Below are 19,723 nucleotides of genomic sequence, written 5' to 3' on the forward strand. Positions count from 1 at the left end.
ACCATAACGTCTTGGGTGAGAACCTCCTTCCCTCAGCTAGGGCTTTGAAAATGGATGGGTATTCCAGTATGATGACAATGACCCAAAACACATGGCCAAGGCAACAAAGGAGTCGCTCAAGAAGAAGCACATTAAGGTCCTAGAAGTGGCCTAGCCAGTCTCCAGACCTTAATCTTATAGAATATATGAGGCGAGAGCTGAAGGTTCGAATTACCAAACGTCAGCCTCGAAACCTTAATGACTTGGAGAAGATCTGCAAAGAAGAGTGGGACAAAATCCCTACTGAGATGTGTGCAAACCTGGTGGCCAACTACAAGAAACAGCTGACCTCTGTGATTGCCAACAAGGGTTTTGCCACCAAATACCAAGTCATGTTTCGCAAAGGAATAAAATACTTATTTCACTCATAAACCACTTTAAGACCAGCCGCCGCAGTTGTACCGCGGCCATTGGCTCTCCTGGGCGAATCACCATCGTTGTACATCGGCCGCTTTAAGAGTTCTAGGGGGCTCGTGCTCACCCTCTCCGCAACGCTGGAGCCGATGCGCGTGGCCGGTGGTCACGATGTTCGCTGGCCGCCCGCGATCGCTCCTGAGAGAGACAGAACAGGGATCTGTCAATGTAAACAGACAGATCTCCATTCTGTCAGGGGAGGAGAGACAGATCTGCTGTTCCTAGTTATTAGGAACAGCGATCTCTCTCCTCTTCCATTCACTACACTCCCCCCCAGTTAGAAACACCTCCCTAGGGAACACTTAACCCCCTGATCGCCTCCTAGTGTTAACCCCTTCCCTGCCAGTGACATTTATACAGTAATGTAGTTACATAGTAGGGGAGGTTGAAATCAGTGGCTATTTTTAGCACTCATCGCTGTATAATTGTTACTGGTCTCATACTGGTCCGATCTGTCCGCCGCAATGTCGCAGTCTTGCTAAAAATCGCTGATCACCGCCATTACTAGTTAAAAAAATAAATAAATAATAAAAATGCCATAAATTTAGCCCCTATTTTGTAGACGCTATAACTTTTGTGCAAACCAATCAATATACGCTTATTGCGATATTTTTTTACCAAAAATATGTAGAAGAATACATATTGCCCTAAACCGATAAAGAAATTTGTTTTCTTCATACATTTTTTTTTTTATATTTATTATAGCAAAAAGTAGAAAAATATTGTTTTTTTTTTCAAAATTGTCAGTCTTTGTTTATAGCACAAAAAAAAAAACGAAAAAAAAAAACGCAGAGGTGATCAAATACCACCAAAAGAAAGCTCTATTTGTGGGGAAATTAGGATTTTTCCATCATACTTACCTGTAAAATCCTTTTCTTGGATTACATCACGGGACACAGAGCAACCATAATAATGACTATATGGGTTAAACGCCACCTACTGGTGGACAGACACTGGCAGATAGTCAAACAGGAAGTCCACCCCTATATAACCCCTCCTACATGGGAAGGACCTCAGTTTTGTAGCAAAGCAATAAATATCCCAAAAAGATGGGAGGGGGCTCTGTGTTCCGTGATGTACTCCAAGAAAAGCATTTTACAGGTAAGTATGACGGAAAAATCCTAATTTCTTTATCATACATCATGGGACACAGAGCAACCATAATAATGACTACATGGGATGTCCTAAAGTAATGCCCTTGAGGGGAGGGAGACACAATCACAGAAACTGCCACCTGAGAAGGACTCCTTCTGCCACCCAAAACATTTATCAACATTCATTCTTTATTCTTTTTTGTATTTTAATGTAAATTAGTATACCTATTAAGTAGATTATACACATGATTATACATCCATACCCTCTATGAGGTTATTATTTTTCCTTCGTTTTTTCATTTTTCATTGTTCTTTTCTCTTTCCATATCTATTAAGGGTCCGTCTCATGTCCACACATTAATCGATCGGAAGTCACTTTTCTTTTTCGCCCCCCGCCCTTACTTAATAAGTGCGGGGCGTTTATGTGTTCAATATAGTACATTTATAGTACAGTTAGTGATTCTCCACATCGTTTATTATGGATGTGTTATTGGAACAAATACATCTTTCCACATAACTATTTTAAATCATAAATTTGGATTTTATTTATGGTTCATGACCTATATATCAACCGATTTAAGATTTGCATATCAATCATTTTATATTATGTTGAAATAGATGTAATCATTAGTTTAATTTTATTCTATGTGATATGACATTGTTTTTTTTTTCCATTTATACATTATATATATTTTGTCATGACAACATGATTCACTTATGACGTTTGATGTCTCAAGTGGGATGTCCTCCGAGGGAGATGCAGATTGTGAACATTTCCTTGATGGGGTTTCACATACCTGCACCTGCTTCTGGGTTCTCCCCATGTGTTCCTTATTTGCTTTGATTGTGCAGGGGGGGGGGGGCTTCAATGAAAATTAATTTTGATTAGCCATCCACCCCTATTCATATGCACTGTCAAACCATGCCATATTAGCTATGATTAAACTCATGGTGTGAAACGCGTAAGCAATTTGCCTCTACCTCTGCATAGCATGGACTGTTTTGGATTTTAATTCACGAATAAAGGTGTTGTATCGGTGTGCATCCGTCCAGGATTTTTTCTTGCTCTTTGATCCATTGCAGAGCCTGACCTGTGTGCCTTATCAGGGCGTGTGTCTCAAGGAACTCTTGTCTGGAGCGTCATTTTTCTTTTGCCGCACAAAACATACTCGTGGCCAAGCAGCATCCTTTGTGGCTTTGATATCCATCTGGTAAAATTTTGTAAATGGATGAACAAAAGACCATGTAATGGGCTTAAATCCTGAGCCACTGACACCTGATGGAGGATGGCCCAAGATGCCCCCATACACCTGGTAGCTAGGGCTTTTTACCAAAAAAAAAAGGGGTGGGGGACCTTGCCCTTTCAAGCCATAGGCTTGAATAATTAACTGGCAAATCCAATGAAAATAGTTAACTTGGATGCCTCCTGCCAGCACAAACCAGGATTCCTGACCTGTACCGACAAATCAAGTAATTCTGATCACCAGAACTACCTCCAGAGTATGCAGTGATCCAACTCCTGCCAACTGAGGATCGGAAAAGAAGGCAAGACATTGTCTTGATTCAAGTGAAAACCAGACACCATACTAGGCAAAAAATAGATGAGGACGCAACATCACCTTAATATGATGCGAGACCAAAAATGGCTCCTTGCATGAAAGAGCCGTCAACTCTAATGCCACGTACACACGATCGAACATTCCGACAACAAAACCGTGGATTTATGTCCTTCGGATGTTGGCTCAAACTTGCTTTGCATACACACGGTTACACAAATGTTGGAAATTCTGAACTTCAAGAACGTGGTGATGTACAACACGTACGACGGGAGTAGAAAAAGGAAGTTCAATAGCCAGTGCGGCTCTTCTGCTTGATTCCGAGCATGCGTGGAATTTTGTACACACGATCGGAATTTCCGACAACAGATTTTGCCGTCGGAAAATTTGAAATCCAGCTTTTAAATTTTTGTTGTCAGAAATTCCAACAGCAAATGTCCGATGGAGCCTACACACGGTCGGAATTTCCGACAACAAGCTCCCATCGAACATTTGTTGTCGGAAATTCCGAGCGTGTGTACGCGGCATAACACTCCACTTAGTGAAGTGATAGCAACCAAAGAGGCCACCTTCCGAGATAAAGGACTAACATAATCTCAATTGGTTAAAAAATTGGCCTCTGCAAGGACAATCAAGATTAATTTTAAGTCCCAAGGACACAAGAATGGCCTGACAGGCGAGACTGTCTATGTTACATGCTGTATGAAGTATGAATCAAGGAGTGAGAGACAACAGCCCCTGGAAAAAAACGTATAGGGACGAACCCTGAGCGTTAACGGTACTTAAGGCCAATCTCCTTTCCCCTACCGATTGGGGAAAGAGAGAAAATCTCCCACTCACATATTTCTTCCTGGCTTCACCCCAGGCAAAAAATGACTTTGAAGTCCTGTATTGAAGTTCCCCGAAGCTGGCTTCCAGGGGCTCAACAGTGCTGAGATACAGGACTCAAGACCATTAGGTCCCGCTGGACTGGGAGTGTCCCAGGAGCGACCCCCGCAAGACTCACTATGTCAGTGTACCAAGCCCTCCTGGGCTAATTCGACTAACATTATTATCAGTGTTACCCCCTTTCCAGATTCTTTGCAAAAGATGTGGCAGAAGTCGAAACAGAGGAAAAGCGTCAATAAGGGAGAACTGGTCCCTAAGGCGTTACCAGTGCATCTACCCCTATTGCCAGTAGAACCCTCGTCCCGAACACAACCTGTCCCAACTTGTTGTAGAACTTGGAATCTAGTAGATTCACTTGCAGAGTTCCCCCTCCCACTATTCTATACCTGGAATATGCACTAACGATAGAGATAGCACTTGTGCTGTCCCAGACATAATGTGGTTCACCTCCCTGAGCCGCATGACTCCTGGTGCCACCCTGGTGGTTGATATATATGCCCCTGCAGAGGCTTTCCCAGATAGAACCTACAACTGATTTGTACCATAATCCAGAGCAAGGCGTACTGGCCAAAAGCTCCAAGATATTTATGGGCAGTATACTCTCCTGTGGAGACCAAGTCCACTGAACTGTAGCCACCCTCAAACCAAATGGAGAAACTGGCATCAGTGGTTATTGTCTTCCAATACCTGAAAGGAAGAATTCAACCTTTCTAGATTCCGAACCATCAACCACCAATCTTTAGCTGTGCAACACCCTGGGAACAGAGACCTCCGGAAATCCAATGCCTGGATCTTCAAGTTCCAGACAGAGAGAATGATCCTCTCCAAGACCTGGAGTAGGACAGTACATAAGGAATGTGCTTCGACCTAGAAACAGTTTTTTTTTTTTTTTTACTGCAAAATGTATCGAAGGAAAATCTGGACCAACTGCTTCCTGAGCAAAGATTACTGAGGTATACTGAGATTAACACCCCCCTGCGAAAAGGGAGCCCAAAACTAAGTTCCTGCAGACCCAATGCATGCTACTCTGGAGACAACTCCTTCAAGTGCACCAATGCCCATGGTCTTCCAAACATGTGCTTTTGCCATATGTAACATCTATGCAAAACATGTGTTTATTCAAGCATGCGTTTAGGCAACAATTTTGCAAGCATGTATACTATGCTGCACCTGTCCAACTGCACTTGGCCCCATACTAGTTTTTACTAGTTTAGCATGCATTTAGCCACACATCCTTTTCCTGCTTCAGCCTAAAAGTAAGCTCCTGCAGACCAAATGCACATTATTCTGAAGTTTGCAATTATGCAACTGTACAACTGCACCAGGCCCCATACTATTTTTGTACCAAATGCACAGTATTCTGGAGACCCAACACTTTAAAGTGCACTGCTATGGGTGTATCGACTTACAGTTGTACAGGCCCCCCAAATTATGGAGTATATAATCATGACTTGTCTGGCCACACAATTCTCCCATAGTAAACATTCACACTTCACTAGTATCCATGGGCTGCTATGTCTCAAGAGGCCCTGCAGAAACTGTCCACCAAATGGCTTTCTTAACATGGCCGCCCATTCCACTTCCTGCCTATATAAAAATAATCCATACTGAGCGAGCATGCGCCTTCTAGTGGCTGGAGGAAAAACAGCAGCCCACACGACTAACAAGTACACAGCATGATTAAACAGCACACTGCCCCCAGTGGCCACTGGGAGAACAGACAGTCAGATCTCTCTTTTTTCTTTTTTTTTAAAGAGAAACTGCAAAAATGCAGACTTACCATTCCTGCTGCAGGACTCTGAACATAACAGGAGTCCAATCTTCACCCATCATGGTGAGCTTTGTCATAAAAGACCTTCAGGGACTGGGTCCCCCTTAATGTGAGGTCCACTCCCCTGGACCTGTACAGCACCCTGCAGGAAAACACCTTGGTCAGAACAAACACTGCACAGGGTTCCATTACGCAGGGTCCAGCGCCATGAGGCTGCATTACAGGCAAACCTCGAGGAATCTTCTCTCCTTCCAATGAAGCTCGGGTACCATCCAATTTGGCTGATAGCTTTTTCGAATGGATCCGAATGAAGTCCATAATTCTAAATAGAACCGTCCAGACCTCTAAGTATGCTCCAAGAGCACATGTATCACATCAGTGACCATTCCACCTTACAGACACTGGCGAAAAAACTGAGGTCCTTCCTGTGTAGGAAGGGCTATATAGGGGGTGGACTTTCTGTTTGACTATCTGCCAGTGTCCATCCACCAGTAGGTGGCGTATAACCCATATAGTCATTATTATGGTTGCTCTGTGTCCCGTGATGTATGATAAAGAAAAAAAGGACATACATTTTGTGTGGGTACAGGGTCGCACAACAGCGAAATTGTCAGTTAAAGCAACACAGTGCCGTATCGCAAAAATGACCTGGTCATTTAGGGGGAAAATCCTTCCGGTCCTTAATTAGTTAAGATGCAAATTCTGCCTCTCACTGTTAAAATAAACCTACCATTAAAAAGTACTGACTGATGTTTTCTTTGTCAGTGGGCAAACGTACAAAATCAGCAGGGGATAAAATACTTTTTCCCCTCACTGTAGCCTTTGACATGGTGCTTGGTAATTTTCTTTCTGATCTCCTCAGACAACTTTCTCCTTTACTTTTCTGATCCATGTCTGGTGTGGTGCACACAGAGACAGCAAACAGCATCATAGCTACTTTTCTCCAATTAAATAGGCTAAGGCCTTCTACACAAGGGCTTACTACAGCATACACCTATGCAAAGCCTGTTTTCCCATACGGGGGGGGGGGGGTGCACCAGTGTTCAGTACATCCCTATTCACGTCAATCGGGACACATCAGCTGTTCCCAATTTGACAGCTGTGCAGATCCTTGCTCAGTTATATGTTGTAGTATGCCTGTCGGATCGGATGACAGTTGTTCCGTTTACATCTGACCATTTACATCCGACCACCCATAGGGGAAAGCGGGGCTGTGTCTGTGTCTGCTCTGCATAAGCAGAGTGGACACAGACCTGTCACCCGCTTGCTCAGTGGACATCAGCATTGAGAACAACCGCTGAGCAGGCAGAGTCCACCAGTGTGAAAGAGCCCTTATTCTGAAATACCACTATGATAAATTTATTCATAATCTTTTCCAGGGGTACCAGCAAATCTGCCAAGGCCATTTTGTACAATAAGCAATAAGTTCTCTCTTTTCAAACCTTCTTTGCTTTTGTGGAATTTTTAAAGGGTGCTAAGAATTATAACAATAAATGTGAAGGGTAAGAATTAAATGGCCTGACCTAGTGAAAAATTAAACATGTGAATGTATATGTTATGGCTTATGGTCACTACTATATCATTTGACTGATATCTTATTATTTTTTGGTATAGCTTCTAGATCAGTAGCGGTTACCAAATCCCCTGAAGAAGCCCTAGTGGGCGAAACATGTTGGGAATACATACCATTATACTGTTGCATAAATTAATACACCAAACGACCATGTAAAAAAATGTGTATATATTTTAATATGAATGGTTTTTAATTTTCCAAATCAATAAACAAAGTTGTAATCTGTGACTTTTTCATATATAAATGTGCAATTCTTAGCACCCTTTAAAAATCCCACAAATCCATTTTCTTTCTTTGAATATTTATCAAATGGATGTTGTGCTATAAATACATGTGTCACTCACCCACACCATAGACACTTTCTTTGGTTTACTTAAAACATAACAAAGACACACAGGTATACATTTTTAATTTCATTACTTTTCAGGAGGAAAGAAGGACTGTTTCAATAAGTTGTAAGGAGGGTCATTCTGGGGGAGGGTGCCATTTTTGCAACTCAACAACTCATGGCACCTTCTGCAGCAAACACTGTGCCCAATCAGATGCGGCCTCTGTTCAGGTAATGGAAAAGCCACAATGGGAGATTCGGCTGTCCATGCTGTATAACATAGTGGTAGAATACATTCGATTTTCTTCATTTAATCTGCAACTTTGTTTTGGAAAGTGTAGGGAAGGGTTAAAACCCTTGTTAATGTAATTTTTGCTCTGTCCCATTAAGGAAATTTCCCCTCACTTCGTGTCACATAACAGAAGCGAGAAGAAATCTCTACAAAAGGTAATTTTCCTACTACACAGTTGTCACTAATATAGGTTTACCCATTGGCTTGTTTGAATTTCTCATTGCTTTCAGTTTCTGTGACAAAGCTTACCAAGACGAATGGAGAGGGTGAAACTCCCCAGCAAGGACAAAGGCGGCTATAAAAATTTGTCAGCAGGTATCATTTCAATACTCTATTTAGAAGTAAAGTTAAAAAAAATAAACACACTTGTTTACCATGCGCTACTGTGGGGGAAAAAAAAAAAAAAAAAGACTATTCTCTTTAATCCTTCATTGCTACTTTTGTTAAAAGCACTATACAAATCATCTCATCACTAAAACATACTGTAGGGGTTGAAGGGATTCCTGTGTATATGCAAACATGAACAAAATATGCATTATGTGGGCATGATGGGTGCACCTAAATAGAAGATGAGATATTTCAATATCATGGTTTACCTGCTGCTGGATCTCATTGTCTTGGCACTCTATGTCTTCTGCCAGCAGCTGGGTCATCTTTCGCCATAACTTGTAAAACTCGCTCTTGTTAATTCCTTCATCTTGTTTCAGATTTATTAACTGTTGCCATGTTTGTGCAGCCTGCATTAAAAAAAACAAAAAAAACAATAAATGATAGAATAAAAAAATAAACCTATAAAACGCATATATGCAATAACAAATATGCAGTATATGCATATTTGTTATAAAAAAATATGCCTTTTGTGTCCCTCCTCCTAAGCCTGACAGTACGTAGACTGGTGACTGTTCATCACTGGGGGGTCTGCATCACACTTGCAGGTACCAAGTTTTTTGCCACACTAGCCTGGCAGATTGAGGTTACTGGGGAAAGATTAGAACCACTGTCCAGTTTTTTTGTGGTGTACCATTGCGGAAACTCCTCTTCACTTAATTTCCCAGAGATGCAACAGTAAGTGGGAGGAAATATCCAAAGGGAACCCCAGACAGTTGTCCCTGGAACAGGTATGTATTCCCATTGAAAGATTTCCTTGTCTTTTTCCTGGCACAACACGTTTTAGGTTTCCCCTTACAAATCTTTCTCAGTAACAACAGTCACCAGGACAAATAAAGTGGTGAATCTCACCAATGGGGACCCAGACACATAAAAAGTTGACTAGAGTATCTTGAGTATCTAACCCTCCCTACTCTATCCAGAAAAAAAAAAACAAATAAACAAAAATGTAAAAAAAATTATTTTGGGTTTTTTGATATTGTGCTGATGCTGCAATTTTTCTTTATTGTTAGCACAGTGTTTTGTATATCTACGCTAAATTTCTAGCAGCTATATACCATTAGGCGCTGACACCCTTTTTTCTTTTATCAGAGATGCACTTTGGGGTCTATGTATAAAACATTCATTGTACTAATGTGACAAACCATCTGCACACATTAGGAACACACATTTCCCACATTTTCTCTAATATGATTAGTTCCTCAATCAGGATAAAAAAAAACACATTATGGCCACTAAATGATGCTGAAAATGTAAGAACTAATCATATTTGTGGGAATACAGCATTTCTTTTTTCTTAGGACTGTGCAGATATTTGTCACATTTGTGCAGTGAACGTTTTATAATTGGAACCTCTTGACTATCAACCATTGCAGAAGAATGTATCCAATAAACACCAATGAACAGCATCTACAATCCATATAACTAGGAGCTGCTACGCCATCTTCACTGCCACACTTCTGTAAATACACTGCAGTATGGTAGATAGTAAAAGGGATAATATTCACGCTCACCTGTAAGTATTTTCTATCTTGCTCGTACAGATCAACTAGTTTTTTACAAATGTCACACCACTTCTGTTTGTCGGAGCTAGGAGAAAACAAATATACACATACACTTTACTGTTTGGGTTATCCTTCAGTGAATATTTTGGTTATGTGAAAAATACATTAGATAAGAGTAGATTTATTTGAAATAAAAATTATATGAGGTTGGAAATCATTTGGCCTAGGTCATTTGACATACTTTGTGTGTATGCCAACAAATGGTAACTACAGCTACTAGAGCTGCAAATGGGACAGATAAAAAGACTGCCTATTTTGTCTTGGATAGAGTGGCAAGGGGTTAGAACCCCTTACAAGACTTCACTGTCGCTTGTGTACCTGCTGAGGAGATTATCATTCCTACCTGTCCTGGTGACCACTGGCACAGGGACAAAGTGAAAGAAAATACCAAAGATTGAGTGCACCAAATTCCTCTGCAACCCCATATATTGCCTTGTAAATGTAGTGGTAATATAATCACTGTGCTGCACATAGCCTGTCTACAGAGCAGAGCTGTGGGAGGAACCCAACAGGTCCCCCCTCCACTATAGGCTGCCTGCAGAAACTTACAGGGGGGTGGATACAAGACCAGTAACCCTGCATAAGGAGAGAGAGCATTAGTGATTGGCCTTTATAAGACCCCTTTCACACTGGGGCGGTTTGCAGGCGCTACTGCGCTAAAAATAGCACCTGCAAACCAACCCGAAACAGCCGCTGCTGTCTCTCTAATGTGAAAGCCTGAGGGCTTTCACACTGGAGCGGTGCGCTAGCAGGACTGGAAAAAAGTCCTTCTAGCAGCATCTTCGGAGTAGTGAAGAAGAGGTGTATACACCGCTCCTTCACTGCTCCTGCCCATTCAAATCAATGGGGCAGCGCAGCAATACCACCAGCAAAGTGCCTCTGCAGAGGCGCTTTGCGGTGGTTTTTAACCCTTTCTCGGCCGCTAGCGGGGGTACAACCGCGCCGCTAGCGGGCGAATACCGCCGCTAAAACGACGGTAAAGCACCGCTAATAATAGCGGCGCTTTACCGCCGACGCACCTCCCGCCCCAGTGTGAAAGGGGCCTTACAGAAAGCTCCTGCACAGAGTCAGAGTTTCACTCTGGATTACTGCACAGATCTGGAAGAAATACACAAAGGACACCAAGAGTCAAGTAAGAATACACATGCCTCTTGTATTCAGACAATATTTGGCTATTCCAGTTTTATAGGAAGGGTGTGTTATTAAATAAAAAATTTTACATCAGTTTAAGTTTTTTTTTTTGTTTTTTTACTTCCGAATAGTGTGGGTAAGGGTTAAAATCACAGGTTTTTATTTTTTGTTGTCTGTACTCCCCAGAGGTACTTTTTCACCCTCTGGGAAATAGAAAGCATGAATCTTCTCAGTGGGAGCGCATACAGAATAAAGAAAAAAAAAACTGATAATTCTATAATTCTAATTCTCTCAGTTTTACATGTACATCAAGCAAATAGCAATAAGTCAATCAAACCACACAGTCAATCAATAACACAGTAGCACAGTAGATGAAAAAAAAATGTCATTGTATGAGATAAAGAAAACTGCTTTATAATGAAGTAAAAAAGTTACACTTTAAAATGAAAAACCATGCTCAAAAGCAAAGACCACATTTGAAAGATAAAACTTTATTTATCAGAGTACGTATAAAAAAAATAAAATAAAAATAATATCCTCGATTTGAGTTTATAAAACTATTTTTTTCTTTTTCTGGGCCCTGACACATTGAGGCATGGGCTCTACTAGACTTCTGAAGGTATGTTGTGGTATCTGGCACCAAGCCGTCAGTAGCAGATACTGTAAGTTGCAAAATGGGGCCTCAATGAAGCAGACTTGTTTTTCTAGCACATCCCACAGATGCTTGATGGATTGAGATCTAAAGAAATGAACAGCTCAAACTAGTTGTGTTCCTCAAACTATTCTTGAACCTTTTTTGAAGTGTGGTATAGAGGTCGACCGATATGGGTTTTTCTCTGGCCGATGCCGATATTTAGAAATCGTGGTGGCCGATGGCCGATATGTGATGCCGATTTTTTTGGGCCGATATATTAGGCTGATTTTTTTTTTCCCTTCATCTCATAAAATCTAACAATTAGACCCCTTTCACACTGGGGCGTTTTTCAGGCGCTTTTGGGCTAAAAATAGCGCCTGTAAAGTGCCTGTAAAACAGCTCCCCTGCAGTCTCAGTGTGATATCCCGAGTGCTTTCACACTGAGGCGATGCGCTGGCAGGATGTTAAAAAAAAAGTCCTGCAAGCAGCATCTTTGGAGCGGTGTATACCGCTCCTCCACCACTCCTGCCCATTGAAATGAATGCGCACCGCTGCCGAAGCGCCTGCAAAGCATTTCGACAGCGGCGCTTCAGGGGCGCATTTTACCCCTTCCTCGGCCGCTAGCTGGGTTATAAGCGCCCCGCTAGCAGCCGAAATAGCGCTGCTAAAATGACGGTAAAGCGCTGCTAAAACTAGCAGCGTTTTACCGTCAACGCATGCCTGCTCCAGTGTGAAAGCAACCTTAAGTGATACAGAAAATTTTTTACATTTAAACATTTATTAAACAAAACAAACCTCCAATCAGTTCACTTGTATGTAGAATTTAAATTAAAAAAAAAAAATGAAAAAAAAAACTATATCTTAAATATTAAATACACAAAAACAGGTAATCAAAACTTTTGGATGAAAAAAAATGGGCTAACTTTACTGCTTAGTTTTTTTTTAAATTTATTAGTGTATTTTTTCAAAAAATATTGCGTTTGAAAGACCGCTGCGCAAATACCGTGTGACATAAAATATTGCAACAACCACTATTTTATTCCCTAGGGTCTCTGCTAAAAAAAATATATATAATGTTTGGCGGTTCTAAGTGAATTTCTAGCAGAAAATACTGGATTTTTACTTGTAAGCAACAAATGTCAGAAAAGATTTAATCTTTAAATGGTTAAACTGAGAACTTCTACACATGGAGCTCAGTTCATTCATAAATGTAAACATTGTATCCTTCAGGTTCTTTTTATCAGATTTGGCAGGCTGCCCAGAGGAGGGGAGAAGTCTCTTCACAGAAGTTTTCAGGCAACTTGTATTGACTTCTTTTACAGAAGTCATTTGCAAGTCCGCTGATATTGGCCTTTTTTATCAGCACAATCGGCCGATGCCGATTAAGTAAAAAACACCAAATATCGGCCGATATATCGGCTGGCTGATATATTGGTCGACCTCTAGTGTGGTAGGGTGCATTATCCTGCTGAAAGAGGCCACTGCCATCGGGGAATATTGTTTCCATGATGGGGTGTACTTTGTCACCAACGATGTTTCAGTAAGTGGTATCTGTCAAGTAACATGAACATGAATGGCAGGACCCCAGGTTTCCCAGAAGAACATTGCACAAAGCATCAAGCTGCCTCCGCCGGTTTGCCTTCATCCCATACTGCATCCTGGTGCCACCTCTGTCCTAGGTAAGCGGATCAACATGGGCACATTTGCAAGTCTGCGGCTAGGCCCCATGCACAAAAAACTGCGATACCCATTTTTTCTGCTTTCAACACATCAACTTTACAGACAACTGTTTACTTGCTGCCTAATATATCCACTGACTTTCAGATTCCAATGTAATGAGATAATCACCGAATATAATCAAGAGGACAATCCCAAGTTCACCAGAAACAAATATCCCCCCATATGGGACAACTGCAGATTGACCAAAATATTAAGTAGGTCAACTCTTGGAGGTGAGTGGCAAGTGGTGGTGGTTATCATGAGTGGTGGTGGTGTAATCATCTCTGGATATTCTAGTCCCACGGAGGATCTGGCGTGGTGATCCTTTAATATTGGGAGTGTCATTACAAAGACATGCATGTAATGCTTCATTGGACTGTCCAACACTTATACTGCTACCGCATCACGTGTCATCTTTTTTTAACTGCCATTTGTATTGCTGTTTTTGGTTACTGACAGTGACAACACTGTTTAGTGAAGATTTATACTATATTCTTAACTATATTGATTGTAGCAATGTATCTCTTTTTAATATTTGATTAATGTGCTGTGGGCATATAAGGTTGTGTGCGACACACACAGGTTAAAGAGGTTAATTCCCCAAATCTGTGGCTTTTTGAATTACAATTAGTGTCTGTGCATAAAGAGTCAATGAGTTTGTTAGCTCTCACGTGGATGCACTGAGCAGGCTAGATACTGAGCCATGGGGAGCAGAAAGGAACTGTCAAAAGACCTGCATAACAAGGTAATCGAACTTTATAAAGATGTAAAAGGATATAAACAGATATCCAAAGCCATGAATATGCCAGTGAGTACTGTTCAGTCATATATTAAGAAGTGGCAAATTCAGGGATCTTTATAGCAAGGGGTCAGGTAGACCAAGAAAGATCACAGCCACAACTACCAGAAGAATTGTTCGGGGAACAAAGTAAAGCTCACAGGTAACCCTGTGGAGAAATACAGAGTGCTCTGGGAAAAAGTCAGTGTGGTTGTTTTAACCACTTGCCGACCGCCTCACGCAGATATACTGCGGCAGAATGGCACGGGCAGGCAGAATCACGTACCTGTACGTGATCTGCCTCCCGCAGGTGGGGGGTCCGATCGGAAACCCCCCCCCCGGTGCCCGAGGCGGTCGACTTCTGTCTGGCAGCGATCAGAGGTGAGGGGGAGACCATCCATTCGTGGCCCCCCCTTCGCGATCGCTCCCAGCCAATCAGATTCTTCCTCTGCTGCTGTATGCTATACAGCAGCAGAGGAAATGATGTCATCTCTCCTTGGCTCGGTATTTTCTGTTCCGGCGCCGAGGAGAGCAGACTTCAATGTGAGTGCACAACACATACACACACAGTAGAACATGCCAGGCACACAATACACCCCTGATCCCCCCCCAATCACCCCCCCCCAGCCCCCCCCCCCCGTCACACTGACACCAAGCAGTTTTTTTTTCTGATTACTGCATTGGTGTCAGTTTGTGACAGTTGGTGTGGTAGGGCAGTTTGTGTTAGCCCCCTTTAGGTCTAGGGTACCCCCCTAACCCCCCCTAATAAAGTTTTAACCCCTTGATCACCCCCCGTCGCCAGTGTCACTAAGCGATCATTTTTCTGATCGCTGTATTAGTTTCACTGGTGACGCTAATTAGGGAGGTAAATATTTAGGCTCGCCGTCAGCATTTTATAGCGTCAGGGACCCCCATATACTACCTAATAAAGGTTTTAACCCCTTGATTGCCCCCTAGTTAACCCTTTCACCAGTGATCACCGTATAACTGTTATGGGTGACGCTGGTTTGTTCGTTTATTCTTTATAGTGTCAGGGCACCCGTCGTTTAATACCGAATAAAGGTTTAGCCCCCTGATCGCCCGGCGGTGATATGCGTCGCCCCAGGCAGTGTCAGATTAGCGCCAGTACCGCTAACACCCACGCACGCACCGTACACCTCCCTTAGTGGTATAGTATCTGAACGGATCAATATCTGATCCGATCAGATCTATACTAGCGTCCCCAGCAGTTTAGGGTTCCCAAAAATGCAGTGTTAGCAGGATCAGCCCAGATACCTGCTAGCACCTGCGTTTTGCCCCTCCGCCCGGCCCAGCCCACCCAAGTGCAGTATCGATCGATCACTGTCACTTACAAAACACATAACTGCAGCGTTCGCAGAGTCAGGCCTGATCCCTGCGATCGCTAACAATTTTTTTGGTAGCATTTTGGTGAACTGGCAAGCACCAGCCCAAGGCAGCGTCAGGTTAGCGGCAGTACCGCTAACACCCACGCACGCACCGTACACCTCCCTTAGTGGTATAGTATCTGAACGTATCAATATCTGATCCGATCAGATCTATACTAGCGTCCCCAGCAGTTTAGGGTTCCCAAAAACGCAGTGTTAGCGGGATCAGCCCAGATACCTGCTAGCACCTGCATTTTGCCCCTCCGCCTGGCCCAGCCCAGCCCACCTAAGTGCAGTATCAATCGATCACTGTCACTTACAAAACACTAAACGCATAACTGCAGCGTTCGCATAGTCAGGCCTGATCCCTGCGATCGCTAATAGTTTTTCTTTGGTAGCGTTTTGGTGAACTGGCAAGCACCAGCGGCCTAGTACACCCCGGTCGTAGTCAAACCAGCACTGCAGTAACACTTGGTGACGTGGCGAGTCCCATAAATGCAGTTCAAGCTGGTAAGGTGGGAAGCACAAGTAGTGTCCCGCTGTCACCAAGAAGAAGACAAACACAGGCCCGTCATGCCCATAGTGCCCTTGCTGCTGCATTCGCCAATCCTAATTGGGAACCCACCACTTCTGCAGCACCCGTACTTCCCCCATTCACATCCCCAACCAAATGCAGTCGGCTGCATGAGAAGCATTTTTATGTCCTAGTACCCCTACCCAATGAACCCCCCCAAAAAAGATGTTGTGTCTGCAGCAAGCGCGGATATAGGCATGACACCCGCTATTATTGTCCCTCCTGTCCTGACAATCCTGGTCTTTGCATTGGTGAATGTTTTGAACGCTACCAGTTGAGTATTGAATATATAAAATTAAAAAAAATAGTTGTCGTTTCATTGTTCTCCCTCTCTCTATTCTCTCTATATTATTCTGCTCTTTTTTACTGTATTCTATTCTGCAATGTTTTATTGTTATTATGTTTTATCATGTTTGCTTTTCAGATATGCAATTTTTTATACTTTACCGTTTACTGTGTTTTATTGTTAACCATTTTTTTGTCTTCAGGTATGCAATTCACGACTTTGAGTGGTTATACCAGAATGATGCCTGCAGGTTTAGGTATCATCTTGGTATCATTCTTTTCAGCCAGCAGTCGGCTTTCATGTAAAAGCAATCCTAGCGGCTAATTAGCCTCTAGACTGCTTTTACAAGCAGTGGGAGGGAATGCCCCCCCCCCCACCTTCTTCCGTGTTTTTCTCTGGCTCTCCCGTCTCAACAGGGAACCTGAGAATGCAGCCGGTGATTCAGCCAGCTGACCATAGAGCTGATCAGAGACCAGAGTGGCTCCAAACATCTCTATGGCCTAAGAAACCGGAAGCTACGAGCATTTCATGACTTAGATTTCGCTGGATGTAAACAGCGCCATTGGGAAATTGGGAAAGCATTTTATCACACCGATCTTGGTGTGGTCAGATGCTTTGAGGGCAGAGGAGAGATCTAGGGTCTAATAGACCCCAATTTTTTCAAAAAAGAGTACCTGTCACTACCTATTTCTATCATAGGGGATATTTACATTTCCTGAGATAACAATAAAAATGATTAAAAAAAATGAAAGGAACTGTTTAAAATTAAGATAAAAAAGAAAAAAAATAATAAAGAAAAAAAAAAAAAAAAAAAAAAGCACCCCTGTCCCCCCCTGCTCTCGCGCTAAGGAGAACACAAGCGTCGGTCTGGCGTCAAATGTGAACAGCAATTACATCATACATGTGAGGTATCACCGCAAAGGTCAGACAAAGGCTTTTAAAAATGTATTTATTTTGTTGCCACTGCACGTTTGTGCGCAATTTTAGCATGTCATGTTTTGTATCCATGTACTCGGCCTAAGATCATCTTTTTTATTTCATCAAACATTTGGGCAATATAGTGTGTTTTAGTGCATTAAAATTTTAAAAAGTGTGTTTTTTCCCCAAAAAATGCGTTTGAAAAATCGCTGCGCAAATACTGTGTGAAAAAAAAAATGAAAAACCCACCATTTTAATCTGTAGGGCATTTGCTTTAAAAATATATATAAGTAATTTTCTTGTAAAAAAAAATAATTTTTTCATGTAAACAAAAAGTGTCAGAAAGAGCTTTGCCTTCAAGTGGTTAGAAGAGTTGGTGATGTGTGACATAAGCTTCTAAATGTTGTGCATAAAATGCCAGGACAGTTCAAAACCCCCCCAAATGACCCCATTTTGGAAAGTAGACACCCCAAGCTATTTGCTGAGAGGCATGTCGAGTCCATGGAATATTTTATATTGTGACACAAGTTGCGGGAAAAAGACAAATTTTTGTTTAGTTTTTTTGCACAAAGTTGTCACTAAATGATATATTGCTCAAACATTCCATGGGAATATGTGAAATTACACCCCAAAATACATTCTGTTGCTTCTCCTGAGTACGGGGATACCACATGTGTGAAACTTTTTGGGAGCCTAGCCGCGCACAGGACCCCGAAATCCAAGCACCGCCTTCAGGCTTTCTAAGGGCGTAAATTTTTGATTTCACTCTTCACTGCCTATCACAGTTTTGGAGGTCATGGAATACCCAGGTGGCACAAAACCCCCCCAAATGACCCCATTTTGGAAAGTAGACACCCCAAGCTATTTGCTGAGAGGTATGGTGAGTATTTTGCAGACCTCACTTTTTATCACAAAGTTTTGAAAATTGAAAAAAGAAAAAAAACTTTTTTTTTTCTTGTCTTTCTTCATTTTCAAAAACAAATGAGAGCTGCAATACTCACCATGCCTCTCAGCAAATAGCTTGGGGTGTCTACTTTCCAAAATGGGGTCATTTGGGGGGGTTGTGCCACCTGGGCATTCCATGGCCTCCGAAACTGTGATAGGCAGTGAAGAGTGAAATCAGGGGCCCGGTACGCGGCTAGGGTCCCAAAAAGTCCCACACATTTGGCATTCCCATACTCAGGAGAAGCAGCTAAATGTATTTTGGGGTGCAATTCCACATATGCCCATGGCCTGTGTGAGCAATATATCATTTAGTGACAACTTTTTGCAAAAAAAACAAAAAAAAAGTGTCACTTTCCCGCAACTTGTGTCAAAATATAAAGTATTCCATGGACTTAACATGCCTCTCAGCAAATAGCTTGGGGTGTCTACTTTCCAAAATGGGGTCATTTGGGGGGGGGGGGGGGTTGTGCCATCTTGGCATTTTATGGCCTTCAAAACTGTGATAGGTAATGAGGAGTGAAATAAAAAATTTACGCCCTTAGAAATCCTGAAGGCGGTGATTGGTATTCGGGGCCCCGTACGCGGCTAGGCTCCCAAAAAGTCCCACACATGTGGTATCCCCATACTCAGGAGAAGCAGCTGAATGTATTTTGGGGTGCAATTCCACATATGCCCATGGCATGTGTGAACAATATATCATTTAATGACAACTTTTTGTATTTTTGTCTTTATTCAATCACTTGGGACAAAAAAAAATTAATATTCAATGGGCTCAACATGCCTCTTAGCAATTTCCTTTGGGTGTCTACTTTCCAAAATGGGGTCATTTGGGGGGGGGGGGTTGTACTACCCTGCCATTTTAGCACCTCAAGAAATGACATAGGCAGTCATAAACTAAAAGCTGTGTAAATTTTTGCACAAACCAATAAATATACGCTTATTGACATTTTTTTTACCAAAGACATGTGGCCAAATACATTTTGGCCTAAATGTATGACTAAAATTGAGTTTATTGGATTTTTTTTTTTATAACAAAAAGTAGAAAATGTCATTTTTTTTTCAAAACTTTCGGTCTTTTTCCGTTTATAGCGCAAAAAATAAAAACCGCAGAGGTGATCAAATAACATCAAAAGAAAGCTCTATTTGTGGGAAGAAAAGGACGCACATTTTGTTTGGGTACAGCATTGCATGACTGCGCAATTAGCAGTTAAAGCGAAGCAGTGCCGAATTGTAAAAAGTGCTCTGGTCAGGAAGGGGGTAAATCCTTCCGGGGGTGAAGTGGTTAAAGAGCGCAATATAATATTTGAACAAAAATGAGCTGCATGGTTGAGTTGCCAGAAAGAAGCCTTTACTGCAATAATGGCACAAAAAAGCCCGGTTACAATATGCCTGACAACACCTTGACACACATCACAGCTTCTGACATACTGTAATCTGAAGTGATAA

General features: G+C 42.1%; 1 protein-coding gene across 2 annotated transcripts in view; it reads right to left on the bottom strand.

Annotated features, from left to right (window-relative positions):
- Window positions 1-19,723, bottom strand: part of SKIC3 (SKI3 subunit of superkiller complex) — a 214,149-nt gene that overhangs the window by 174,538 nt on the left and 19,888 nt on the right. For both annotated transcript variants that reach the window (XM_073624527.1, XM_073624528.1), the window contains exons 5-6: window positions 9,857-9,932; window positions 8,552-8,692 (exon numbers count right to left, since the gene is read on the bottom strand). In XM_073624527.1, the coding sequence (XP_073480628.1) occupies window positions 8,552-8,692; window positions 9,857-9,932 (217 nt within the window). The remainder of the gene's footprint in view (window positions 1-8,551; window positions 8,693-9,856; window positions 9,933-19,723) is intronic.

This window comes from Aquarana catesbeiana, linkage group LG01 (genome assembly GCF_042186555.1).
Source record: "Aquarana catesbeiana isolate 2022-GZ linkage group LG01, ASM4218655v1, whole genome shotgun sequence".
Lineage (NCBI taxonomy): Eukaryota > Metazoa > Chordata > Amphibia > Anura > Ranidae > Aquarana > Aquarana catesbeiana.